The sequence below is a fragment of the Oncorhynchus clarkii genome, chromosome 10, assembly GCF_045791955.1.
Source record: "Oncorhynchus clarkii lewisi isolate Uvic-CL-2024 chromosome 10, UVic_Ocla_1.0, whole genome shotgun sequence".
Taxonomy (NCBI): Eukaryota; Metazoa; Chordata; class Actinopteri; order Salmoniformes; family Salmonidae; genus Oncorhynchus; species Oncorhynchus clarkii.
Window position 1 is genome coordinate 42924749 of NC_092156.1, and position 26638 is coordinate 42951386.

At 43.0% G+C, this 26638-nt stretch overlaps 1 protein-coding gene across 1 annotated transcript in view; it reads right to left on the bottom strand.

Moving 5' to 3' along the window:
• Window positions 1–1003: 1003 nt before the first annotated feature.
• The window catches only part of LOC139418544 (nuclear protein AMMECR1-like), a 32857-nt gene continuing 7222 nt past the window's right edge, over window positions 1004–26638 (bottom strand). Inside the window, exons 2-6 of the mRNA XM_071168094.1 lie at window positions 20272–20382; window positions 2897–3011; window positions 1984–2074; window positions 1761–1857; window positions 1004–1454 (exon numbers count right to left, since the gene is read on the bottom strand). Of these exons, the coding sequence (XP_071024195.1) occupies window positions 1340–1454; window positions 1761–1857; window positions 1984–2074; window positions 2897–3011; window positions 20272–20382 (529 nt within the window). The 3' untranslated portion in view covers window positions 1004–1339. The remainder of the gene's footprint in view (window positions 1455–1760; window positions 1858–1983; window positions 2075–2896; window positions 3012–20271; window positions 20383–26638) is intronic.

The following is a 26638-nucleotide window of genomic DNA, read 5'->3' on the forward strand; positions in this document are numbered from 1 at the left end:
CTTGGATCATTATTTATCTGTACTCTGCAGTCAACTCTCCCACCCAACCACATCCTCCAGCCCTGTAGATCACATTCATTCCTCGCCCGATTCAAAATGACAAAGAACAGAACCCAATTTGAAGCTAAAATGGCTTCCTCCATACATTTCTCAAGTTTTAATGTGAGGGGGAAAATAACAACTGTAGCCGGACAAATTCAATTCAAGTTTCAGAGTGGCGTAGCGGTCTAAGCCACTGCATCTCAGTGCTTGAGGCATCATTATACGCCCTGGTTCAAATCCAGGCTGTATCACAACCGGCCATGATTGGGAGTCCCCATAGGGCAGCGCACAATTGGCCCGTGTAGGCAGTCATTGTAAATAAGAATTTGTTCTTAACTGACTTGCCAAGTTAAATAAAGGTTCAATTTAAAAAATAAATTAAAAAATGAAGTCTAGAAGTGTTTATCAAAAACACCATGAACACTCCGGTGGAAATGAAAGGCTCTGTCAAGCATCATGGGAAATATTTTGACATGATCCTATTCCTAATTTAATGTGGCAGTTTCAATGTCCTGTCAGATGTGCACTTAACAAACAGCTAACCACACACAGAAGAGCAAACGGGTTTGTAGGGTAACGCAATAAAGACCAGCTAATATTGTTTGTGTGGCATCACAACCTCACAATGTAAAATCTTGGGTATACACGTCCCAACATCTACTCAATTACATCACTACAACGGTTTACAAAGGCCAAACCAACCTTAACAGTCAATACTTTTTTGAGAGGAATTGCAAAATTGAGGAAATTATGCAACCTTCCAGAACTGCTGATGGCTTGCTACATGATACGCACAATGTCAGTCAGGCTACTAAGAAAGGATTCAACAGAAAAACACATTTTCCTAATAGAAGGGAACACTGTAGAAAAGCCTACACAAAATATGAACATATACCATTATGCAAGACTAGTCCACCATATATGACTTGCTTCCATCCACAGAATCAAAAACCTGATTAGGATTCTTTGAAAATAATCAAAGTTCAAGAAAATCTAATATTCGTTTACTTGTCAAAAATATGAACGAAAGGGGTTATAGATATCAATATATATGCTGCAAAAACTAAATCAATAGGAGGATAAAAAGGGAAAAAAAGGTTTGTTTTTTCTCGTCATTATCAATTTATGCTTATTTTGCCACCCGTTGCCACGTCAACGTCTGGGAGAGCGTCAGCATGGCAACGGAAACTATCATCATAAAATGGTACAGTAGTAGAGATAGCTAGACCAGGAGGGGGCGGGCTCTCCTGGGAAAAGGTCCGCAGAGAGGTTCAGTGATTGGTCATGCGGCTCGCTGTCAGGAATAATGGTTGTATGGTGGTAGAGGATGCCCGATGCCGTTCTGATAGTGATGGTGCTGGCGGTGGGCGATGTACTCCGCATAGCTCATCGTCATCTTCTCGCTACGGTACCTGAGCAGGAGGAGAGAGAAGTTAGAGAAGGCACAGTTACCCCAACTTACCTGGCAGCGGCACCTCAATCTCTACTTCCTAATGCTGCTATGATCTAGCAGTAATCGGTCACTGATCTCCCCGGAGGTACAGTGGCAAACAGGACCATGGTGGGCTTTGGGAGGGTCACCTACAGTAATTATGCACCAGTCACATATTCCCAGTAGTGAGCAGCACTTCCACTTCCAGAATTTACACTTAAGGCAAAACCAAAGCCAGCAGTGGAAGTCAGACAGCATCCGGTGTGAAAGGAGAGCAGCCTCTTACCTGGTCAACTTAATGGTCTTCCTGAAGTCATTTGTGATGGGAGCTTTGTAGCCTCCCTTTCGTAGTAAGGAATCTATGGTCTGAATGTGGTCCCATCCTGCACAGAGAAGGTTGATTCCTCTTGAATATCCCCCTTTATGTCCCCCTTGAATACCACTTCTCTCTACAACAAAGACCTCCAGTCATTCAGAGATCATAAAGGTGGACACAGGATTCCACTTACCTTGCTCTTTTGCGACCTCTGGTAGATAGGTGGCGGTGCGCTTTGATCCTTTTTCATTGAAAAACTCTATCCTAATGCCATGAACACCCACCTACAGGCCAGAGAAAGGCGAGAGAGAGAAGAGACATCACTTTAATGACAGGACCAACAGAGAGAAATATCTATACGAACTACATGTCTTTGGCCACTGTCCAACCGACTAGAATGCCTAAATATGTCTTGCTGCACTAAGCCTAACCTACTGGATTCTGTTGTGTGAAGGGGGGGTGAGAGGCTGCGAGGGAATTGGAGGTTTAGGGTGAGGAATGGAGGGCCACGGTAATAGGAGAGTGAATGGATGGAGGAGACAGGATGTGTCCCTGTAAACCAGCACACTCGGCGCAGGGCCACGATCCAGTCAAGGTAGCTCAGAGGATTGTTCCCATTATAATCCAAACCGGTAGGTGATACACAATTCACCAACCCACGTCACAACCCTTGTTGCACCCTACCCCCCTGGGGCCCACTCCCTGCAGTATAGCCCATCTGGGTCAACAAGGTGACTGCTTATGTCCTCACCACGAAGACATATTGCCTGTGTGTGTGTGTGTGTGTGTATATGTATGCTGATTGTCTGCCTAAATCATCCTTGCAGTGTGAATCTCAAGGCTGCAATCGGGTCCAGTTCATTCAGGACATGAAGGTGCCACTGCAGCAGAGCCCTTCCCGTATCCAATTCTCATCTCTACTTCACACTGGAGATTGTCTTTTACAGTGTGCTCTGTGTGGGAAGTGTACTGCTCTCCGGGGCACAGGCAATCTAAACTGCTGGATTCACATATGTGAAGGCCATTTCATTTCAAATAAAAATCAATGACTGAAGAGTATTGCATAAGATGAATTAATAGCTACCTGTCTTGTTTCAGTCTCTTACCTCCCAGTCAAGGTAATCACCGACGTCCTCGAAGTTGGTGAGCAGAGACACTGAGCAGAAGAGGCGTGGCAGCTCGTCCCTCGTCATGGGAGGAAAACGGCTGTCTTTAAGGGCACTGTGGAGACAAAGGCACGGGACGTTTAGGGCGAAAATAAGCATCATTACTTTGAACCAGTTCCAACTGGAAGACCAACAGATTATCAAGGACAATGTCTACCCAAAGTTATATTTGCATTTCATCTCACACTAAGCTGAGGGCATTATGGTTTTAATGAAAATAAAGATCAAATCTCTTTGGTAAGAGAACATACAAATAAAGGAAACCCTGCAAGCATATGTCTTTATCCTTTCAGAAGACAGATGGCAATAGCCTTTAAGTGACATCTTCCATGATTCAAATCAAATAAACTGTATGTTTATTGGTCACAGATGCAGCGAAACGCTTGTGTTTGTAGCGCCAACAGTGCAGTAATAATACGCACATTATCCAAAAAGAAAAAATGAATATCACAACGAGCAATGTCAGAGTCCGGAATATATTTAAGCAATAAGGCCAGAGGGGGTATGGTATTTGGCCAATAAATCACGGCTAAGGGCTGTTATTTGGCACGACGCAATGCAGCCATATACCACAAACCCGAGGTTCCTTATTGCTATTATAAACTGGTTACCAACATAATTAGAGCATTACAAATGTAAAAAATGCTTTGTCATACCCGTAGTACAGTCTGATATACCACAGCGTTCAGCCAATCAGCATTCAGGGCTCGAACCACATAGGTTACACACACACACACACACACACCAAAAGTATATGGACACCTGCTTGTCGAACATCTCATTCCAAAATCATGGGCATTAATATGGAGTTGGTTCCCCCTTTGCCGCTATAACAGCCTCCACTCTTCTGGGAAGGATTTCCACTAGATGTTGGAACATTGCTGCGGGGACTTGCTTCCATTCAGCCACAGGTAGCGTTCTCCTGGCACCCGCCATATCCAGATTCGTCTGTCAAAACTGCCAGATGGTGAAGCAAGATTCATCACTCCAGAGAAGGTGTTTCCCCTGCTCCATAGTCCAATGGTGGCGATCTTTACACCACTCCAGCCGGCGCTTGGCATTGGACGGGCGATCTAAGGCTTGTGTACGGCTGCTCGGCCATGGAAACCCATTTCACGAAGCTCCCAACGAATAGTTATTGTGCTGACGTTGCTTCCAGAGTCAGTTTGGAACTCGGGAGTGGGTGTTGCAACCGAGGACCGACGATTTTTACACGCTACGCGTTTCAACACTTGGCAGTCCGATTCTGTGAGCTTGTGCAGCCTACCACTTTGTGGCTGAGCCATCGTTGCTGCTAGAAGTTTCCACTTCACAATAACAGCACTTAAAGTTGACCAGGACAGATATTTGACTAAGTGACTTGTTAGAAAGGTGGCATCATTTGACGGTGCTAGGTTGAAAGTCACTGAGATCTTCAGTAAGGCCATTCTACTGCTAATGATTGTCTATAGAGATTCCATCGCTGTATGCTACATCGCTGTACGCTGTATTATACATCCTTCAGCAACAGGGATTGCTGAAATTGCCAAATCTAGCAATTTGAAGATGTGCATACATACATAACCACACATACATACATACATACAATATAAATAAATAGTACGTTTGAACACACCTCATTCCAGGATTTCTCTTTATTTTTTACTATTTTCTACGTTGTAAAATAATAGTGAAGACAACAAAACTATGAAATAACACATAAGAAAGGTTGCTGTATCGAATCCCCGAGCTGACAAGGTAAAAATCTGTCATTCTGCCCCTGTGCAAGTCAGTTAACCCACTGTTCCCTGGGCGCCGAAGACGTGGATGTTGATTAAGGCAGCCCTCCGCTCCTCTCTGATTCAGAGGGGTTGGGTTAAATAAGGAAGACACATTTCAATTGAAGGCATTCAGTTGTGCAGTTGACTAGGTATCCTCCTTTTTTTATTTAACCAGGCAAATCAGTTAACTTCTTTGGGACTGGGGGGCAGTATCGAGTGGCTTGGATGAATAAGGTGCCCAGAGTAAACTGCCTGCTACTCAGGCCCAGAAGCTATAATATGCATATAATTAGTAGATTTGGATAGAAAACACTGAAGTTTCTAAAACTGTTTTATTGATGTCTGTGAGTATAACATAACTCATATGGCAGGCAAAAACCTGAGAATAAAATCCAACCAGGAAGTGGGAAATCTGAGATTTCCCACCAGGAAGTGGGAAATCTGAGAGTGCTATGGGGTCATATTGCACTTCCCAATGCTTCCACTAGATGTCAACAGTCTTTAGAACCTTGTTTGAGGCTTGTACTGTGAAGGAGGGGGGAATGAGAGCTGATTCAGTCAGGTATCTGGCTGGTATCTGAGTGCCATGAGCTCAGTCTCGCTCGCTCCCGTGAGAGTTAGCTGCGTTCCATTGCATTTCTACAGAAAAAGGAATTCTCCGGTTGAAATTTTATTGATGATTTATGATAAAAACATCCTAAAGATTGATTCTATATTTCATTTGACATGTTTCTACTAACTGTAATATGACTTTTCGCCTAGACTTGCCTGTGCCTCATGAGTTTGGATTGTGTACTAAACGCGGGAACAAAAAGGAGGTATTTGGACATAAATGATGGACTTTATCGAACAAAACAAACATTTATTGTGGAACTGGGATTCCTGGGAGTGCATTCTGATGAAGATCATCAACGGTAAGTGAATATTTATAATGCTATTTCTGACTTCTGTTGACTCCACAACATGGCGGATATCTGCATGGCTTGTTTTTGTGTCTAACCTCCGTACTCAGATTATTGCATGGTTTGCTTTTTCCGTAAAAAAAAAATTAAAATCGGACACACGGTTGCATTAACCTTTTTGGGATAGGGGGCAGCATTTTCACTTTTGGATGAATAGCGTGTCCCAGATTGTGCATATTATTAGTAGTATTGGATAGAAAACACTCTGAAGTTGGATTTTTCTCAGGTTTTCGCCTGCCATATGAGTTCTGTTATACTCACAGACATCATTCAAACAGTTTAACAGAACTTATATGGCAGGTGAAAACCTGAGAAAATTCAACTTCAGAGTGTTTCCTATCCAATATTAATAATAATATGCATATATTAGCAACTGAGACTGAGGAGCAGGTCGTTTACTCTGAGCACCTTATTCATCCAAACTACTCAATACTGCCCCCCAGCCATAAGAAGTTAAGAACAAATTCTTATTTACAATGACAGCCTAGGAACGGTGGGTTAACTGCAATGATATGGGGCAGAACGACAGATTTTGACCTTGTCAAGCTCGGGGATTCGATCTAGCAACCTTTTGGTTACCGGCCCAATGCTCTAACCACTAGGCTACCTGCCGCCCCTACGAATCATGTAGTAACCAAAAATACAAAACAAAAAACTGTTAAACAAATGAAAATGTATTTTATATGAGAGTCTTCAAAGTAGCCACCCTTTGCCTTGATGACAGCGTTACACTCTCACCATTCTCTCAACCAGTTTCATGAGGTGACCTGAAATGCATTTCAATTAACAGAATTTCTTTCTGTCTTAATGCATTTGAGCCAATCAGTTGTGTTGTGACAAGATAGAGGTGGTATAAAGAAAATAGCTCTATTTGGTAAAAGACCAAGTCCATACTATAGCTAGAACAGCTCCAATAAGCAAAGAGAAATGACAGTCCATTACTTTAAGACCTAAAGGTCAGTCAATAAGGAACATTTCAAGAACCTTGAAAGTTCCTTCAAATGCAGTCGCAAAAACCATCAAGCGCTATGATGAAACTGGCTCTCATGAGGACAGCCACAGGAAAGGAAGATCCAGAGTTCTCTGCTGCAGAGGTTAAATTCATTAGAGTTACCAGCTTCAGAAATTGCAGCCCAAATAACATCTCAACATCAACTGTCCAGAGGAGACTGCGTGAATCAGGCATTCATGGTCGAATTGCTGCAAAGAAACCACTACTAAAGGACACCAATAAGAAGAGACTTGCCTGGGCCAAGAAACAGAAGCAATGGACATGAGACAGGTGGAAATATGTCTGATGAGTCCATATTTTTGATTTTTGGTTCCTTCCGCCGTGTCACTGAGACACAGTAAGTGAACGGATGAACTACGCATGTGTGGTTCCCACCGTGAAGCATGGAAGTGGCGGTGTGATGGTGCTTTGCTGGTGACACTGTCGGTGAGTTATTTAGAATTCAAGGCACACTTAACCAGCATGGCTACCACTGCATTCTGCAGCGATACGCCATCTAATCTGGTATGCGCTTAGTGGGACTATCATTTGTTTTTCAACAGGACAATGACCCAACACACCTGCAGGCTGTGTAAGGGCTATTTGACCAAGAAGAAGAGTGATGGAGTGCTGCAACAGCTGACCTGGCCTCCAAAATCACCCGACCTCAACCCAATTGAGATGGTTTGGGATGAGTTGGACCGCAGAGTGAAGGAAAAGCAGCCAACAAGTGCTCAGCATATGTGGGAACCCCTTCAAAAACTGTTGGAAAGCATACCAGGTGAAGATGGTTGAGAGAATGCCAAGAGTGTGCAAAGCTGTTATCAAGGCAAATGGTGGCTATTTGAAGAACCTCAAATTTAAAAAAAAAAAAAAGAGTCATGCTATATGCAACAGTTTGGGCAGCCTGGCTCGTTTCGAACTAATTTGCCAGAATTGTACGTAATTATGACATAACATTGAAGGTTGTACAATGTAACAGCAATATTTAGACTTAGGGATGCCATCCGTTAAATGTAATACGGAGTTTCGTATTTCACTGAAAGAATAAACGTTTTGTTTTCAAGACGATAGTTTCCGGATTCGACCATATTAATGACCTAAGGCTCGTATTTCCGTGTGTTATTATGTTATAATTAAGTCTGATTTGAAAGAGCAGTCTGACTGAGCGACGGTAGGCACCTGCAGGCTCGTAAGCATTCATTTAAACAGCACTTTCGTGCGTTTTGCCAGCAGCTCTTCACAATGCTTCAAGCATTGCGCTGTTTATGACTTCAAGCCTATCAACTCCCGAGATTAGGCTGGTGTAACCGATGTGAAATGGCTAGCTTGTTAGCGGGGTGAGCGCTAATAGCGTTTCAAATGTCACTCGCTCTGAGACTTGGAGTAGTTGTTCCCCTTGCTCTGCATGGGTAACGATGCTTCGAGGGTGGCTGTTGTCGATGTGTTCCTGGTTCGAGCCCAGGTAGCGGCTAGGAGAGGGATGGAATCTATACTGTTACACTGGCAATACTAAAGTGCCAATAAGAACATCCAATAGTTAAAGGTATATGAAATACAAATGGTATAGAAAAAAATAGTCCTATAATAACTACAACCTAAAACTTCTTACCTGGGAATATTGAAGACTCATGTTAAAAGGAACCACCAGCTTTCATATGTTCTCATGTTCTGAACAAGGAACTGAAACGTTAGCATTCTTACATGCACATTTTGCACTTTTACTTAATTTTCCAACACTGTTTTTGCATGAGGCTAAATTGATTTTATTGATGTATTATATTAAGTTAAAATAAGTGTTCATTCAGTATTGTTGTAATTGTCATTATTACAAAAAAATAATAATAATAATAATTAAATCGCACAAAAAATAAAAATTGGCCGATTAATCGGTACCGGCCTTATTTGGCTAAGCTACAGGACTGTTTCACTAGCACAGACTGGAATATTTTTCGGGATTCATCTGATGGCATTGAGGAGTTTACCACATCCGTCACCGGCTTCATTAATAAGTGCATCGACGACGTAGTCCACACAGTGACCCAACCAGAAGCCATTGATTATAGGCAACATCCGCAATGAGCTAAAGACTAGAGCTGGTAGTTAAGGACTGGGACACTAATCCGGATGCTTGTAAGAAATCCCGCTACGCCCTCCGACGAACCATCAAACATGCAAAGCGTCTATGCAGGAGTAAGATCGACTCCTACTACACCGTTAGACACTAGTCTGATGTGGCAGGGCTTGTAAACTATCACGGATTACAAAAGGGAAACCCAGCCCCGAGCTGCCCAGTGGCACAAGCCTACCACACAAGCTAAATGCCTTCTATGCTCACTTCGAGGAAAGCAACACTGAACTATGCATGAGAGCACCAGCTGTTCTGGGCAACTGTGCTCTCCGTAGCAGGATCACACATTGTCTGACAGTAAGACTTTTTTTAACAAGTTAACCTGTTGGATCTCTAGGGGCGCTATTTCATTTTTGGATAAAAAACGTTCCCGTTTTAAGCGCGATATTTTGTCACGAAAAGATGCTCGACTATGCATATTATTGACAGTTTTGGAAAGAAAACACTGAAGTTTCAGAAACTGCAAAGATATTGTCTGTAAGTGCCCCAGAACTCATTCTACAGGCGAAACCAAGATGAAACGTCAAACAGGAAACGAGCAGAATTTCAGAAGCTCGGTTTTCTAATGTCTCCTTATATGGCTGTGAATGCGACAGGAATAAGCTTAGACCTTCTGCCGTTTCCCCAAGATGTCGGCAGCATTGTGACGTATTTGTAGGCATATCATTGGAAGATTGACCATAAGAGACTACATTTTCCAAGTGTCCGCCTGGTGTCCTGCGTCGAAATTGGTGCGCAAAGCCAGGTGCAAGTATTTTTCCATTTGATTGAGAGGAGAAACCATGCTTCCACGAACGATATATCATCAAAGAGATATGTGAAAAACACCTTGAGGATTGATTCTAAACAACGTTTGCCATGTTTTCAGTCGATATTATGGAGTTAATTTGGAAAAAAGTTCGCGTTTTGAGGACTGAATTTTCGTTTTTTTTTGGTAGCCAAATGTGACGTACAAAACGGAGCTATTTCTAATACACAAAGAATCTTTTTGGAAAAACTGAGCATTTGCTATCTAACTGAGTCTCCTCATTGAAAACATCCGAAGTTCTTCAAAGGTAAATTATTTTATTTGAAGGCTTTTATGTTTTTGTTGAAATGTTGCGTGCTGGATGCTAACGCTAATGCTAACGCTAAATGCTACGCTAGCTAGCTACTTTTACACAAATGATTGTTTTCCTATGGTTGAGAAGCATATTTTGAAAATCTGAGATGACAGTGTTATTTACAAAAGGCTAAGCTTGAGAGATGGCATATTTATTTCATTTCATTTGCGATTTTCATGAATAGTTAACATTGCGTTATGGTAATGAGCTTGAGTCTGTATTCACGATCCCGGATCCGGGATGGGGAGATCAGAGAGGTTAATATTCCCAAGGCCGCAGAGTCCGACGGATTACCAGGACACTTATTCAGAACATGCGCTGGCCAGCTGGCAAGTGTCTTCACTTCACAATATTAACCTCTCCCTGACCCAGTCTGTAATACCTACACGTTTCAAAGAGAACACCATAGTCTCTGTGCCCAAGAACGCCAAGGTAAACTTCCTAAATGACTATCGCCCGTAGCACTCACACCTGTAGCCATGAAATGCTTTGAAAGGCTGGTCATGGCTCACATCAACACCATCATCCCAGAAACCACTCCAATTTGCATACCGCCCCAACATATCCAAGGATTGACGCAATCTCTATTGCACTCCAACACTGCCTTTTCCCATCTGAACAAAAGAAACACCTACGTGAGAATGCTGTTCATTGACTACAGCTCAGCGTTCAACATCATAGTGCCCTCCAAGCTCATCACTAAGCGAAGAACCCTGGAACTGAACATCTCCCTCCACAACTGGATCCTGGACTTCCTGGCGGGACGCCCCCAGGTGGTGAGGATTGGCAACACATTCGCCACGCTGACTCTCAACACGGGGGCCCCTCAGGGGTGCGTGCTTAGTCCCTTCCTGTACTCCCTGTTCACCCATGACTGCGTGGCCATGCACGACTCCAACACCATCATTAAGTTTGCCAACAACACAACGGTGGTAGGCCTGATGAACTTCGACGAGACAGCCAGAAGGGAGGAGGTCAGAGACCTGGCAGTGTGGTGGCAGGTCATCCTCTTCCACAACGTGAGCAAGACAAAGGAGCCGATCGTAGACTACAGCAAAAAGGAGGGCCGAGTGCATACCCATTTACGTCGACAGGGCTGTAATGGAGCAGGTCGAGAGCTTCATGTTCCTTGGTGTCCGCATCACTAAGGAACTATCATGGTCCAAGCACACCCAAGCAGTCGTGAAGGGGGCACGACAACGCCTATTCCACCTCAGGAGGCTGAAAAGATTTGGCAAGGGACCTCAGCTCCTCAAAAGGTTGTACAGCTGCACCATCGAGAGAATAGTGACTGGTTGCGTCCCCGCTTGGTATGGCAACCGCTCGGCATACAGAGGGTAGTGCGTACGGCCATGTACATCACTGGGGCCAAGCTTCCAGCCATCCAGGACGTCTATACCAGGCGGTGTCAGAGGAATGTCCTAAAAATGTCAGACTGTTCGCTCTGCTACAAGCGGCACCGGAGCGCTTCTACCCCCAAGTCATAAGGCCAAACAGACTATTTGCATTGACCCCCTTATTTTATTCTTATTCATAGCTTAGTTTTTATACTGACACTCTTGCACAGGCGATATATACTCACTGGACTCTAACCACACACACACACACACACACACACACACACACAATGACACTCCACTGCTGCTACTCTGTTTACTATTTATGCCTAGTCACTTTACCCCTACCTACATGTAATTAAATTTAATTGATTTAATTAAATCAATTACCTCGACAAGCCCGTTCCCATGCACATTGACTTGTATATAGCCTTGTTATCGCTATTTTATTACCATTTTTCCTTTAGGTTATTCAGCAAATTCTTACTTTTTAAAAACTGCATTCTTGGTTAAGGGCTCGTAAGTAAGCATTTCATGGTAATAACTGTGGCATTCGGCGCGTGTGACAAATACAATTTGATTCGATTACAGAGTCAGCTAAGGCGGAAGAGTGCAGGGGACCCATTTCTGTGTATATGTGAGTATCTTTTCGTCTATTGAGTAAGACAACACAGCACCCTTCTACAGAACAAACAGCTAAGCCTCAACTTAAACACTTGAGGCTACAATCTAGACTCAAGAGCTTTCAGCTGGTCATCCTTCATTTCACAGACGCCCTTAGCAACAAATTACACATCCCCTACGAGTCAGGACCTCCCAATATCTGTCATTTCTCGTGTTTCACTGGCCCCTCCATTTCCTGTGTTAACAACATGGTTAATGGCGAGGTGGGTGGAAAACATGATCATTTGTGTCACGATAAACAGGATTAGACAGTCCACCCACATTCTATAATGTCCTGACCAGCTATGACGTCGGCTCTAAGAGTCTCAGTGGCTAAACAACAGCCATGGCTGGAGAAATTATTCTAATGTCCGTGTTGCATTCTCTGCAGCTCCCTTAAAAGATTCCATGGGAGAGAGAGGGGAATGCTTTGTGCTGCTGGTGGCAGAGCAGCAGATCAAACTGATTGATTAGAGGGGCAGGGTTGGCAAATATTTCTCAGACAGACTCAATATGGATGCACAAACATTGCCCACATACCTCTGGAAATACAGGAGAGTAGTGAGGCTTACCCTCAGTATCAGATGAGTCATTATACAAATAAACCTGTAGTTTTCCTGAGCTGACCCTTTTATCCAAATATTATTAAGCCAAGCCTGTGTTTCACACGTGTTCACGTTTATAAGCTCCACTTAGGCCTATAGCTGAATACAAACACTGCATCCACTAAGTTGATGTGTCCACATTCCTTTGCTGGTGCAGTCATCATCAGTTCCAGTTATAGCAGAGGGGAGTACAACAGGGACGTGACAAGTCTGCCTGGCTGGTAGTTTCAGAGCACGAGGGCCGTCTACTAAAACAAACCGATGATCTAACCCTCTACAAAATGGCTGCTCTGGACAGCACGCATAACACATTACAGAGACACAGCATGCTTTGTAAGATCCTCTAAGAGTGAGAGGTGGAGCAGGATGCTAAGCTGTTTATTCTCTACAGACCAACGCTGACGAGGTAGGCTTATCCATAAAACGCAGTATAATACCAGATGGACGCCAAACAGTGATCCGATTGTCATCTATCAACTAAATATTTTAATATATTTATTAATACCAGTTGTAGAGGGGCTACAATGAATGGATCTATGGTCCCAAAGATAAATGGCGGAAGTGATGAGCTTGACCTCCCAAACGTGGTCAGTTACCTCATAGTATATATATATATATATATATATATGAAACAGTACAGCGAACACACACTAATGTATGACATTCCTACGGTGAATGACAGATTATTGGGCGGGTGAAGGTTTGCAGCAAGGGCCTTTTGACACGAGCGCAGATCACGTGAGGAACACAGAGAGATAGACAGAGAAACATTGAAACCACTTGTATCCAGCCACTATAAAATGAATGCATTATTTAATGAATTGTTTGCTCCTCTGTCTCATCCCAGCCACAGATGTATAAACACACACAAAAACAACATCGTAATCAACTGCATCCTCTCTCCCCCACTGTGAGCCAGCGAGGCTATCAGGTTGGTTAACGCTCACTAACCCTGAGAAAGATGTTTAAGAAATAATATGACTAAAACAATAACCAAATGTAATGTAAAGTTTGATCATAAAGTTACTGGTTCTCCCCTCCTCCTGCTGTAAGCTAGTTATTGGGTAGCTAGGTCTTTAGCCAGCATGGAACAAAAGCATGGGGGAAAGTTGCCCGAAACGCTGACACTGTTGTAGTGTCATTACATCAAGAAACATGCCAAACGGGAGAATCCTACAAACTTCTTGACATCATTGATTGTCACCACACACTACAAGTCAAAAGTTCAGACCAACATACTCATTCAAGGGTTTTTCTTCATTTGTACTATTTTCTACATTGTAGAATAATAGTGAAGACATCAAAACTATGGAATAACACATATGGAATCATGTAGTAACCAAAAAGTGTTAGAAAAAATATTTGGATTTGTTTATTTTTGATTGTTCAAAGTAGCCACTCTTTGCATTGATGACAGCTTTGCACACTCTTGGAATTCTCTCAACAACCCCATGAAGCTGGTTGAAAGAATGCCAAGAGTGTGCAAAGCTATCATCAAGGCAAAGGATGGCTACTTTGAAGAATCTCAAATGCATTTTGATTTGTTTAACACTTTCTTGGTTACATGATTCCATGTGTGTTGTTTCATAGTTTTGATGTCTTCACTATTATTTTACAATGCAGAAAATAAACTCAGCAAAAAAAGAAAAGTCCTCGCACTGTCAACTGCGTAAATATTGAATATATTGTATGAACATAAGATTCATCAACTGAGACATAAACTGGACAAGTTCCACAGACGTGTGACTAACAGAAATGGAATAATGTCACTGAACAAAGGGGGGGTCAAAATCAAAAGTCAGTCAGTATCTGGTGGCCACCAGCTGCATTAAGTGCTGCAGTGCATCTCCTCATGGACTGCACCAGATTTGCCCGTTCTTGCTGTGAGATGTTACCCCACTCTTCCACCAAGGCACCTGCAAGTTCCCAGACATTTCTTGGGGGAATGGCCCTAGCACTCCAACAGGTCCCAGATCCAACAGGTCCCAGATGTGCTCAATAGGATTGAGATCCGGGCTCTTCGCTGGCCATGGCAGAACACTGACATTCCTGTCTTGCAAGAAATCACACACAGAACGAGCAGTATGGCTGGTGGCATTGTCATGCTGCAGGGTCATGTCAGGATGAACCTGCAGGAAGGGTACCACATGAGGGAGGAGGATGTCTTCCCTGTAACGCACAGCGTTGAGATTGCCTGCAATGACAACAAGCTCAGTCCAATGATGCTGTGACACACCGCCCAAGACCATGACGGACCGTGCACCTCAAAATCGATCCCACTCCAGAGTACAGGCCTCGGTGTAACGCTCTTTCCTTCGACGATAAATGCGAATCCGACCATCGCCCCCGGTGAGACAAAACCGCGACTTGTCAGTGGAGAGCACTTTTTGCCAGTCCTTTCTGGTCCAGCGACGGTGGGTTTGTGCCCATAGGCGACGTTGTTGCCGGTGATGTCTGGTGAGGACCTGCCTTACAACAGGCCTACAGTCCTCAGTCCAGCTTTTCTCAGCCTATTGCGGACAGATGGAGGGATGGAGGGATTGTGCGTTCCTGGTGTAACTCGGGCAGTTGTTTCCATCCTGATGTTCGGATGTACCGATCCTGTGCATGTGTTATTACACGTGGTCTGCCACTGCGAGGATGAACAGCTGTCCGTCCTGTCTCCCTGTAGCACTGTCTTAGGCGTCTCACAGTACGGACATTGCAATTTATTGCCATGGCCACATCTGCAGTCCTCATGCCTCCTTGCAGCATGCCTAAGGCACATTCACGCAGATGAGCAGGGTCCCTGGGCATCTTTCTTTTGGTGTTTATCAAAGTCAGTAGAAAGGCCTCTTCAGTGTCCTAGGTTTTCATAACTGTGACCTTAATTGCCTACTGTCTGTAAGCTGTTAGTGTCTTAACGACCGTTCCACAGGTGCATGTTCATTAATTGTTTATGGTTCATTGAACAAGCAAACAGTGTTAAACCCTTTACAATGAAGATCTGTGAAGTTATTTGGATTTTTACGAATTATCTTTGAAAGACAGGGTCCTGAAAAGGGGAAGTTTCTTTTTTTTGCTGAGTTTAGTAAAAATAAAGAAAAACCCTTGAATGAGTAGGTGTGTCTGAACTTTTGACTGGTACTGTATATGTGAAAGTATGTGGACACCCCTTCAAATGAGTGGATTCAGCTATTTCAGTCACACCCGTTGCTGAGAGCTGAATAAAAATTGCGCACACCGCCATGCAAACTCCATAGATAAACACAGGCAGTAGAATGGCCTTACAGAAGAGCTCAGTAGCTTTCAACGTGGCACTGTCATACCTTTCCAACAAGTCAGTTCGTCAAATTTCTGCCGCTTGTGTGGTAGGCCACAGAATGGGACTGACAAGTGCTGAAGCGTGTAAAGTCGTCTGTCCTCGGTTACAACACTCACTACCGAGTTCCAAACTGCCTCTGGAAGCAACGTCAGCACAATAACTGTTGGTCGGGAGCTCCATCCTGGAAATGTACCCAGACGCTCACCTGTACAGCAAGCTGTTCCAGGAACTAACAGGACCCTGAACAGCTTCTATCCCCAAGCTATAAGACAAACTATTAGTTTTAATTTTATTTAGCAAACTATTAGCTACGCAGAATATCTGCACTAAGTCTTTTGACTCCTCACATAAGCTGCTGTTACTGATTATTATGTATCCCGGTGTCTAGTCACTTTATCCCTACCTATATGTACATATCTACCGCTACCTCGTACCCCTGCGTATATAGCCAAGTTATCATTACTTATTGTGTATTTATTCCTTGTGTTATTTTTTTTTTTAAACATTTCAACTTTTTTTTTGCGTTGTTGAATAGTAAGCATTTCACTTTAAGTCTACACCTTTCTTTCACAAAGTATGTGACAAATTAAATGTTATTTTAAAGTAAAATTGCCCAAGATGAACTACCTAATTAGCTTGATAAACATTCCTGACAATTCTATTTGGGCTAGTTAGCTAAATTATATGGCCAACATTGTCTATATGGATTCTGTTACAATAACCAAACACGATAAACTAATAATTTGCAAAACAATGTGAGCTGCTTTGTGTATCAGCAGATTTCCTTGAGATAATCTCGCAACAACACTGGGTCCATGTTGCTTGATAGAGGTCGACCGATTATGATTTTTCAGCGTCGATACCGATACCGATTATTGGAGGACCAAAAAAAAAAAGCCGATACCGATTAAATTGGCAGATTGTCAATTTTACAAATAAATAAAAACAATTACAACAGTACTGAATGAACACTTATTTTAACTTAATATAATACATCAATTAAACCAATTTATCCTCAAATAAATAATGAAGCATGTTCAATTTGGTTTAAATAACACAAAAACAAAGTGTTGGAGAAGAAAGTAAAAGTGCAATATGTGCCATGTAAGAAAGCTAACGTTTAAGTTCCTTGCTGAGAACATATGAAAGCTGGTGGTTCCTTTTAACATGAGACTTCAATATTCCAAGGTAAGAGGCTTTAGGTTGTAGTTAATAATAATTTATAGGACTATTCATTTCGAAAACAAAACGTTTATTATTTCAGTGAAATACGGAACTGTTCGGCATTTTATCTAACGGGTGGCATCCCTAAGTCTAAATATTCCTGTTACATTGTACAACCTTCAATGTTATGTCATAATTATGTAAAATTCTGGCAAATTAGTTCGCAACGAGCCAGGCTGCCCATACTGTTGCATATATCCTGACTCCGCGTGCAATTAACGCAAGAGAAGTGACACAATTTCACCTGGTTAATATTGCCTGCTAACCTTTCTTTTAGCTAAATATGCAGGTTTAAAAATATATACTTCTGTGTATTGATTTTAAGAAAGGCATTGGTGTTTGTGGTTAGGTACAGTCGTGCAACGATTGCGATTTTTTTTTGCAAATGCACTTTTGTTAAATCATCCCCCTGCTTTGCATAAGTTATATGCAACGCAGGACACGCTAGATAAACTAGTAATATCATCAACCATGTGTAGTTAACTAGTGATTATGATTGATTGTTTTTTATAAGATAAGTTTAATGCTAGCTAGCAACTTACCTTGGCTTCTACTGCATTTGCGTAACAGGCAGGCTCCTCGAGGAGTGCAATGAGAGGCAGGTGGTTAGAGCGTTGGACTAGTTAACTGTAAGGTTGCTAGATTGAATCCCGGAGCTGACAGGGTAAAAATGTCGTTCTGCCCCTGAACAAGGCAGTTAACCCACCGTTCCTAGGCCGTCATTGAAAATAAGAATGTGTTAACGGACTTGCCTAGTTAAATAAAGGTGTAAAATATATATATATATATTTTTATTTTTTATTTTATTTTATATAATAGGCCAAATCGGTGTCCAAAATACAGATTTACGATTGTTATGAAAACTTGAAATCGGCTCTAATTAATCGGCCATTCCGATGAATCGGTCGACCTCTACTTGATATAGGCATTTTCAAATAACCAAGTCAATGTGAGCTCCCCCAACACTCTGCCTATTAGCCCAGTCTGTCTTTTCAGACTTCCTGGTAGTTTGACATGAGCGAATAAGTACTTTTTCTCAAATTTTGAACATGTTAAATCAGACAAATTGTGTGTGTGATGTTTTAGTCGCACAAAGGGCTATTTTACATGTGAATCAGAATGACTGTTGGGGCCCTTTAAACAGGCAAAGCTGCATCTGAACTGGCCATGACAGTGTAAATGAGTTACATACATGTCTGAGAGCCAGGCTGAGCACTGAGCAACATCTCTCAGGGAGGTAAAACCTTCCTGTAAGTCCCTGGGGCCGTTCCTCCTCTGGATGTGCATGTGATGCATGATTTATTCAGCACCAAATGTCCTTTGACGTACACATAACTGAAAACACACACACAAGCTCCAAGGCACAAGCTCCTTGTTATATTTTTGTATTTGGTAAGAGTGGGAGGGGTGTTCTGTAGAATTGCTGAGGTATAGCCTAAATTCCCTAAACATTAACTGGATAATTATAGGACATGGCTTACTTGGTACAATAGCGGCTTCCAGGCAACTGTATAATAATCATCGTCTCCCTCAGCCATGAACATCCTGCTCTTTGAAAACATTATTTAAAACATTGGTCTCTAAAAGGGAACAGCAGCAGAGGCGAACCACAATTGTTTGTTGGGAGGATTGAACAGGCACAGTCAGAAACGAACTGTGTGTTTGACACAATAACATCTTCCTAAGCATGCATTCTGTTCTGCCTGGTGAGATTGTGGCATTATGAGATCTTCAAAGTTGAATAATTAGAACCAGGGAGATTGGAATGCAGCTGGAGGAAAAAGTGTCTGAAAACAAAAAGACGACCATGGGTTAAGTTAACACGAGCCCTGAGACAAAAACTAAAGCTGCCCTGTTTGTTCGGCTCAGCAAAATACATGATCAGATACAGCTATTTTCAGACAAACAAGCTAGAAAAATCATAGCATAATTACTTTTGCATGTAAAACATGAAGGATTATCCCTCTTTTGATCAAAGAAGACAGTAATATTGATAACATTACTGTTAGAGTTGAATACAAAAAGGCCCCCTTTTTCCCCAGAAGAAACCCAGGCCTCACTAATGACATTCATGCTCACAAAGGCATTCATACTGAGTGAAGAAAACCCTCAGCTTTACTGGCATCCTCATCTGGATGCTTCGCCCTGTTTTTTGGTTCCCCCTGACAACACGCTGCTCTCCCCCTCTAAAAAAAAACTAAAATAAAAACATTTGTGGTACAGTTCAGTCCACAGAAGAAACTTTCAAATGCATTATCCTTGAACCTTGACTACCTACGGTGAACTTAAAAACAAAAGCTACAGGAAACTCTGTTTGAGGCTCTTTAAAAATATGCATGTCAACTAAATAAATTTTTTTTTTGCTGAAATGCTATTGTAAGGGCTTCTATGTTATCAGATCAAATAAATGAATTGATTTAGTCGAGCCCAACTTGACATTTGCTGTAACAGCAGAAAGATTGATCTCTCTGTTGCAGTGCATCACCTCCTCTATAGGCCTCAGTGTGGAATCATCCTAGCAACAGCGCTGGCCAATAGGAGGCTGGCAGGAGTCTTAACTTGGAGCCAATAGGAGCCCAGTTCCAGATGTCAGTGTGTCTGTGAGTGAGTGTGTATGTATGTATGTCACTATATGTGTGTGGGAAAGCAATAGAGAGCTACAGCTCAGCCTAATGTGCACCCCCTGCCCATTCAAACAGTAATTTTTTCCTGTCCAGCTGGTATGCCGTTTGTCCCCGTTCAATGAGCCCTTTCCTTACATAATCCAACAAAGCAGAATTGTTGCTCTGATGGCGGGGGTCTCTTTCAGTGACTGAATAATAAGAACAGACACAAAAGATAAATCCACTTCACACCCAGATATTTATTTTTTTACTTCAATACCACAAAAAGGATTTGTCATCATCCCTCATTCCCTTCCTCTATTGTGTTGTTCATGCCTATGAGGCAAAAGTGTGACAGTCAGCCAGTCCCTCCGGAGATATCCCAGCAGACTACAGGGAGATAACACAGACACGGTGCGTCTGCTAGCGCCTACACTCGTCTCCCCCCATCACTGCTCACCACCCTCCGCCTCATAGCGCTTGACGGGTCGGAACCAGCCGCTGTACTTTTATCTTCCACTGAGGGAGACTTTTGTTTGGAGAAAAAGCCTGACTGCAGTGGTTTAGCCTAAAGGAAAGCGCAGTACATGCTCGGACCTCTGGGCATGATGATCAAATTAAGAGAGGCTTACCTGGTAAGGGTGTATTCCCTGAGTCCTGAGTGCAGGTTCATGGCAGAAAATGTACCTATACATCCCCTCAACCGCTTGTCTCTGCCTATTTTCCATGTGACGAACAGCGGGCTGAAATAGAAAGAAGGGAAGACAATGTTAAGACCTTTAGAGTTTAACACATTAGAACATCATGTAAAAACTAGGCCTACCCTCGTGTGTGTTTATTTGAAGATTCAGGACCCACTTAGGGTTGAGAAAAACAATTGAGGCAATATTTACATTGATTTCTCACATTCCTAGGGGTGATATTTGACACCGACAAAGGGTTTCTCTCACCTAACATTTCACTGACACATATTGATTGACAATGTGTAGCGAGTACTAAAAATAAGATGGCTACATTCTGTTATATACTGAGCAGAAATAAACGCAACATGGAACAAATCCAAAGATTTGACTGAGTTACAGTTAATTTAAGGAAATCGGTCAATTGAAATAAATGTATTAGGCCGAAATCTATGGCTTTCACATGACCGGCAATACAAATATGCATCTGTTGGTCACAGATACACTATACATACAAAAGTATATGGACACCCCTTCAAATTAGTGGATTCTGCTTTTTCAGCCACACCCGAGCACACCGCCATGCAATCTCCATAGACAAACACTGGCAGTAGAATGGCCTTACTGAAGAGCTCAGTGACTTTCAACGTGGCAATGTCATAGGATGCCACCTCCTTTACAAGTCAGTTCAAATGTCTGCCCTGCTAGAGCTGCCCGGTCAATTGTATGTGCTGTTATTGTGAAGTGGAAATGTCTAGGAGCAACAACAGCTCAGCCGCAAAGTGGAAGTCCACACAAGCTCAGAGAACAGGACCACCGAGTGCTGAAGTGTGTAAAAATCGTTTGTCCTCGGTTGCAACACTCACTACCAAGTTCCAAACTACCTCTGGAAGCAAAGTCTGCACAAGAACTGTTCGTCGGGAGCTTCATGAAATGGGTTTCTATGGCCTATTTCTAATTGCCTCATGCAGCGTGACACATCTCCTCTACATAGAGTTGATCAGGCTGTTGATTGCGGCCTGTGGAATGTTAATGTTGTCCCACTCCTCTTCAATGGCTGTGCGAAGTTCCTGGATATTTGCAGGAGCTGGAACACGCTGTTGTACACGTCGATCCAGAGCATCCTAAAAATGCTCAATGGGTGTCATGTCTGGTGAGTATGCAGGCCATGGAAGAACTGGGATATTTTCAGCTTCCAGGAATTATATACAGATCCTTGCGACATGGGGCCGTGCATTATCCTGCTTAAACATGAGGTCATGGTGGCGGATGAATGGCAGGACAATGGGCCTCGGGATCTCGTTCCAATATCTCTGTGCATTCAAATTGCTAAAGATGAAATGCAATCCGTAGCTAATGCCTGTCCACACCATAACCCCACCGCCACCATGGAGCACTGTGTTCACAACGTTGGCATCAGCAAACCACTAGCCATACACGTGGTCTGTGTTTGAGGCCGGTTGGATGTACTGTCAAATTCTCTTAAATGACAGAGGCGGCTTATGGTAAAGAAATTAACATTAAATTCTTGGACAACAGCTCTGGTGTACATTCCTTTGCTGTCCGCATGCCAATTGCGTGCTCCCTCAACTTGCGACATCTGTGGCATTGTGTTGTGTGACAAAACTGCACATTTTAGAGTGGACTTTTATTGTCCCCATCGCAAGGTGCACCTGTCTAATGACCATGCTGTTTCATCAGCTTCTTGATATGCCACACCTTTCAGGTGGATGGATTCTCTTGGCAAAGGAAAAATGCTCACTAACAGGGATATAAACACATTTGTGTACCACATTTTTGAGGAATAAGCTTTTTGTGTGTATGGAACACCTCTGGGATCTTTTATTCCAGCTCATGAAACATGGTACCAACACGTGTTGTATTTCATTTTTCTTCAGTGTATTTTGCTGTTAGAGAGATCATCTCTGTTTTACATTCAGGTGTTCTCTGAATAAAATAAAAGTTACAATTTTCCTTCAAAGCAGCTCTGTGGCTGTGAAAACCTGTCCAGTTTACTCTGTCCTCTAATTACGCCCATTTGGACGTAGTCAGCACCACATTTTGAGCTTGACTGCCCATTGGGAGACTAAATCCATTTGAGAGACAGACAGACAGACGAAGGCAGAAGTCAGTAACATTTCCTTACACCAACCGATATACTACGTTGCCTTCTCTGTAAAACTGATCGCCTTGTCATGGTTAGTCTCTTGCCAACAAAACACATGTTTAACACACCGACACAAGATCCTCATATGCAGGAAATATTGCAGATTAGGGTGTCCAACTAATCCACTAAAAGCCTGGCAGTCGCTCCACCCCTTTGCCCTAAAATCACGAGACCTTTTCTCAATAACCCCCAGGATTACTGTCGCTAGCTAAGTATATATACACACACAGCATATAAAAAATTATATATAGCACAACACAAAAGGCAGATCCTTGCCTAGGTTAATACACTTTGTTAGTACAGACATCACTAAGTCACAATCTGGGCAGATAAGGAAGACGATGAAAGTGTTTCAGCCTCATTCACATCTAAGCAGATGTCTATGCTCAGAGCTGAGTATAAATAGGCATCTCCAGTCTACAGTATCAACTTAGTTCTCCAGAAGAAGATACAGCTGTTGAACAGAGCAACTTGTAGAGGTAGATATACATTTCATGATGACCATTGTAAAAAGAGGGCCATGAAAATGGAATAGAACTATTCTTAATATCAACGCCTTTGAGGTTCATGACTTCATGTACATTACCAGAAGTATGTGGACACCTGCTCGTCAAACATCTCATTCCAAAATCATGGGCATTAAAATGGAGTTGGTCCCCCCTTTACTGCTATAACAGCCTCCACTCTTATGGGAAGGCTTTCTACTAGATGTTGGAACATTGCTGAGGGACTTGCTTTCATTTAGCCACAAGAGCAGGCCAGTCAAGTTCTTCCACACTGATCTCAACAAACCATTTCTGTATGGACCTTGCTATGTGCACAGGGGCATTGTTGTTGGAACCACAGAATCGTCTAGAATGTATGCCGTAGCGTTAAGATTTAACTTCAATTGAACTAAGGGGCCTAGCCCGTACCATGAAAAACAACCCCAGACCATTATTCCTCTTCCACCAAACTTTACAGTTGGCACTATGTGTTGGGGCAGGTAGCGTTTTCCTTGCATTTGCCAAACCCAGATTTGTCCGTTGGACTGCCAGATGGTGAAGCGTGATATATCACTCCAGAGAACAAGAACAGATGATTTTTACGCACTACAAGCTTCAGCCCTCGTCGGTCCGGTTCTGTGAGCTTGTGTGGCCTACCACTTCACAGCTGAGCTGTTGTTGCTTCTACACGTTTCCACTTCACAATAACAGCCCTTACAGTTGATCAGGGAAGCTCTAGCAGGGCAGAAATTTGACAAACTGACTTGTTGGAATGGTGGCATCCTGTGATGGTGCCACGTTGAAAGTCATTGAGCTCTTCAGTAAGGCCATTCTACTGACAATATATTGTCTATGGAGATTGCATGGCTATGTGCTCGATTTTAAACACCTGTCAGCAACAGGTGTGTCTGAAAAAGCCAAATCCACTAATTTGAAAGGGTGTCCACATACTTGTGTATATATAGTGTATATTTAAAAGCCAGGGCAATGCATGGGGGAGGGAGGAAAGATGGTCTTGGGAGAGAAAATGATACAGAGTGAGGAAAGGAGCTGTTGCTTGCTAATCAACATTTTTATCAGCAAGATCTGTTTAGAGAGAGGACTAGCTGTCGCCATTGGCGTCAGCTAACGGCGATCCGAATAATCAAAACTGAGGAGCAGCCAATCTACATTTAAATCCACTCCTCTCTGGACTGCACAGACAGCACTCGATAAGTGTCTGAAAAGAACAGAATGGTGGACAAACACTTCACAGTGACCTTCAGTCTGAAAGAAGACTGGAGACAGGTAGGAGAGAGAGACTGCACAACAGAAAAATCTGTCAGAGTGAGTGTGTGTGAGAGACGGATGCATCGCATAAACATGCTTGAGAGAGGGAGAAACGAAAGACAGATTGATGTCAGTCGATCCTAATAAGAAGTGATCTCTGGAGAGGCAGACAGACAACTTTAGCTCTGATGTAATGGGATGAGTTCAGAGAGACAAGTTCCTCCAGACAGCCAGTCAGTGAGTCAGTCAGTCAGGCCAGCCTGCAGCTCCCTCAATATGAATCGCTTTTAATCTGGCCGAGGAACCCCTTGGCAAACAAGGTGAGCAGCAGCCTGAGAGAGGCCATGGTGTGAGCCAAATGGGAAAACAAAGGCAGAGGCAAGGACAGCCAACAAGAGCTTCAGTTGTTGCCCCAGGCACCACTCTGAGGGGTGAAAGAACACATTCATCAATAGTCTTCCACTGGTCTGACAAAAGCAGAGTTTAATTTCAAAACTGAAATTTTTTCAGTTAGAACATGTCTCAGGTATTTTCCTGACAAGAATCCATGACGGGTCTCGTGAGTGAGCGGTCAGTTGGGCCTGCTAAGTAAACCTTCTATGGTGTATGTTCTGGAGGGATGGGTCGACAGAGTACATTTTTGACATGCAGCCAGGGTTGATGGGTTCAGTGTGATAAAAAAAGCCAGACTCATGCAAGTAAACATTGATTTCTATTAATAAACTGCTGATGAATCAAATCATACCATGAGGTCTAAGCAAATGAAAATCTGTCCAAAACCCCATGGTGGAGTGATGAAAATTGTTTTTAAAAAGGACAATAGGGCAGATATGAAAGGGAGACTGCGAAGTAGGCCTGTGTTTAATCAGCTAGAAACCAGAAAATCGTTTTCACTGTTCAGGCAGGTATCAACAGAGCAGCATGACGGTCTTTCTGTCCACTGAAGATGTACATTCAGATGCTGTAACGCTATTCTCTGGGCACCTATAAAAAAAGGTGCTCATTGTGCTATTCAGGCTCCTTTTCCTCTCTCTCTCTACTCTCCCAGATGTCCCACTCGGTTCAGTGTGCCAATTCTGAACAGTAATCCCAGCCTGCCGCGCCACATGCTAAAGGGTAGTCCTATCGCATCACGTGCCACACTGTGACCTTGACGGTTCCACTCATCATCCATTCCCCACCCACAGCCAACGCTATCCTCACATACCATACCAACCCCCACCCTGTTCTGTATGTCTGAAGAGTGAAGAGCAGACATCCTCAATGTTTTCAATTAAATGACATGTGTAAAAGGGTGATCCATCACTTCCCATTTGGTATTCATCCATTGCCAACTCGGGCACACAAACACATTGGGATGGAATCCAGTCGGAGAACCAACTTTCTGCACTGCAGAGGTCAAACTCTGAGGACACACCATGTCTCTGCGAAGTACATCAAACAAAGGATGCTTTTAAAAAGCTTTGTCAAGCATACTTAACTGTGCCCAATTAGTCACTCGGTCTTAATTTAAAGCAGTAAGTCAAACAAAGGGAAAGTCTACACATTAGTTCAGATAAAACAGGATGTGATGACATAAATAGGTTTTAAGAGTTGCTTCAAAACCTTTGCTCTATACCAATCAGCCCATAAAAAGAAGGCCCATGCCATTCCAAACAGTGGAAACAGTAGAAAAAGCTGCAGGGGCGTTTTCATGCGCATTGCTACATCTGGAGCCCAGTTCACACAGCCACCTTCACACTGCAGACCGACTACTAATCAGTGCTGATGACGTCAGTCCCACCCGTCACAATTGCACATTACAATCCCCGGGCCCAGTGCCAGCTTTCACACTGTGTGGGGGGGAGGCGACTACTCAGGAGATTCAATATTGTAGTATTGGCTAAGTACCTACCAAGTTGAGAAAATAGGTGTAAGTCACATGCATGGACATATTACACTCCCTTGGCTACTAATGTATGGGTCACAAGTGGAGCTGGTGTTGTGGGCAGGAGTGTGTGCAGAGATCAGATGGGGGATGGGAGGGACTGGTGTCATATTCCTCACATCACTTCCTCAAGCAGAAACAACCAGGCCCAGTACATCTAACACATTATAGTTGTCTAGAATAAATTAAGCTGGAGGCTTGAGGTACAAGGGTAAGTTTAACGTTCATTTAAGCCCCGGCAGAGCAGCTTTATTATACAACCATGGTTATGAGCCATGCCCAGAAGACAGCAATAACCCTCTTCCTCCTGGAGTTGATCCCGCCCACCTGATCATGTGAATCCTCCTGGTGGTAAACGCACTCGCCTGGGTGGATCAGACTACTCGCGTCTCCGTTCCAGACTTATGGGCTAACGCAAGTGGGGGTAAATTTGGAGAGGACCTGAATGCAGTCTCAACAAAGCAAAAGCCC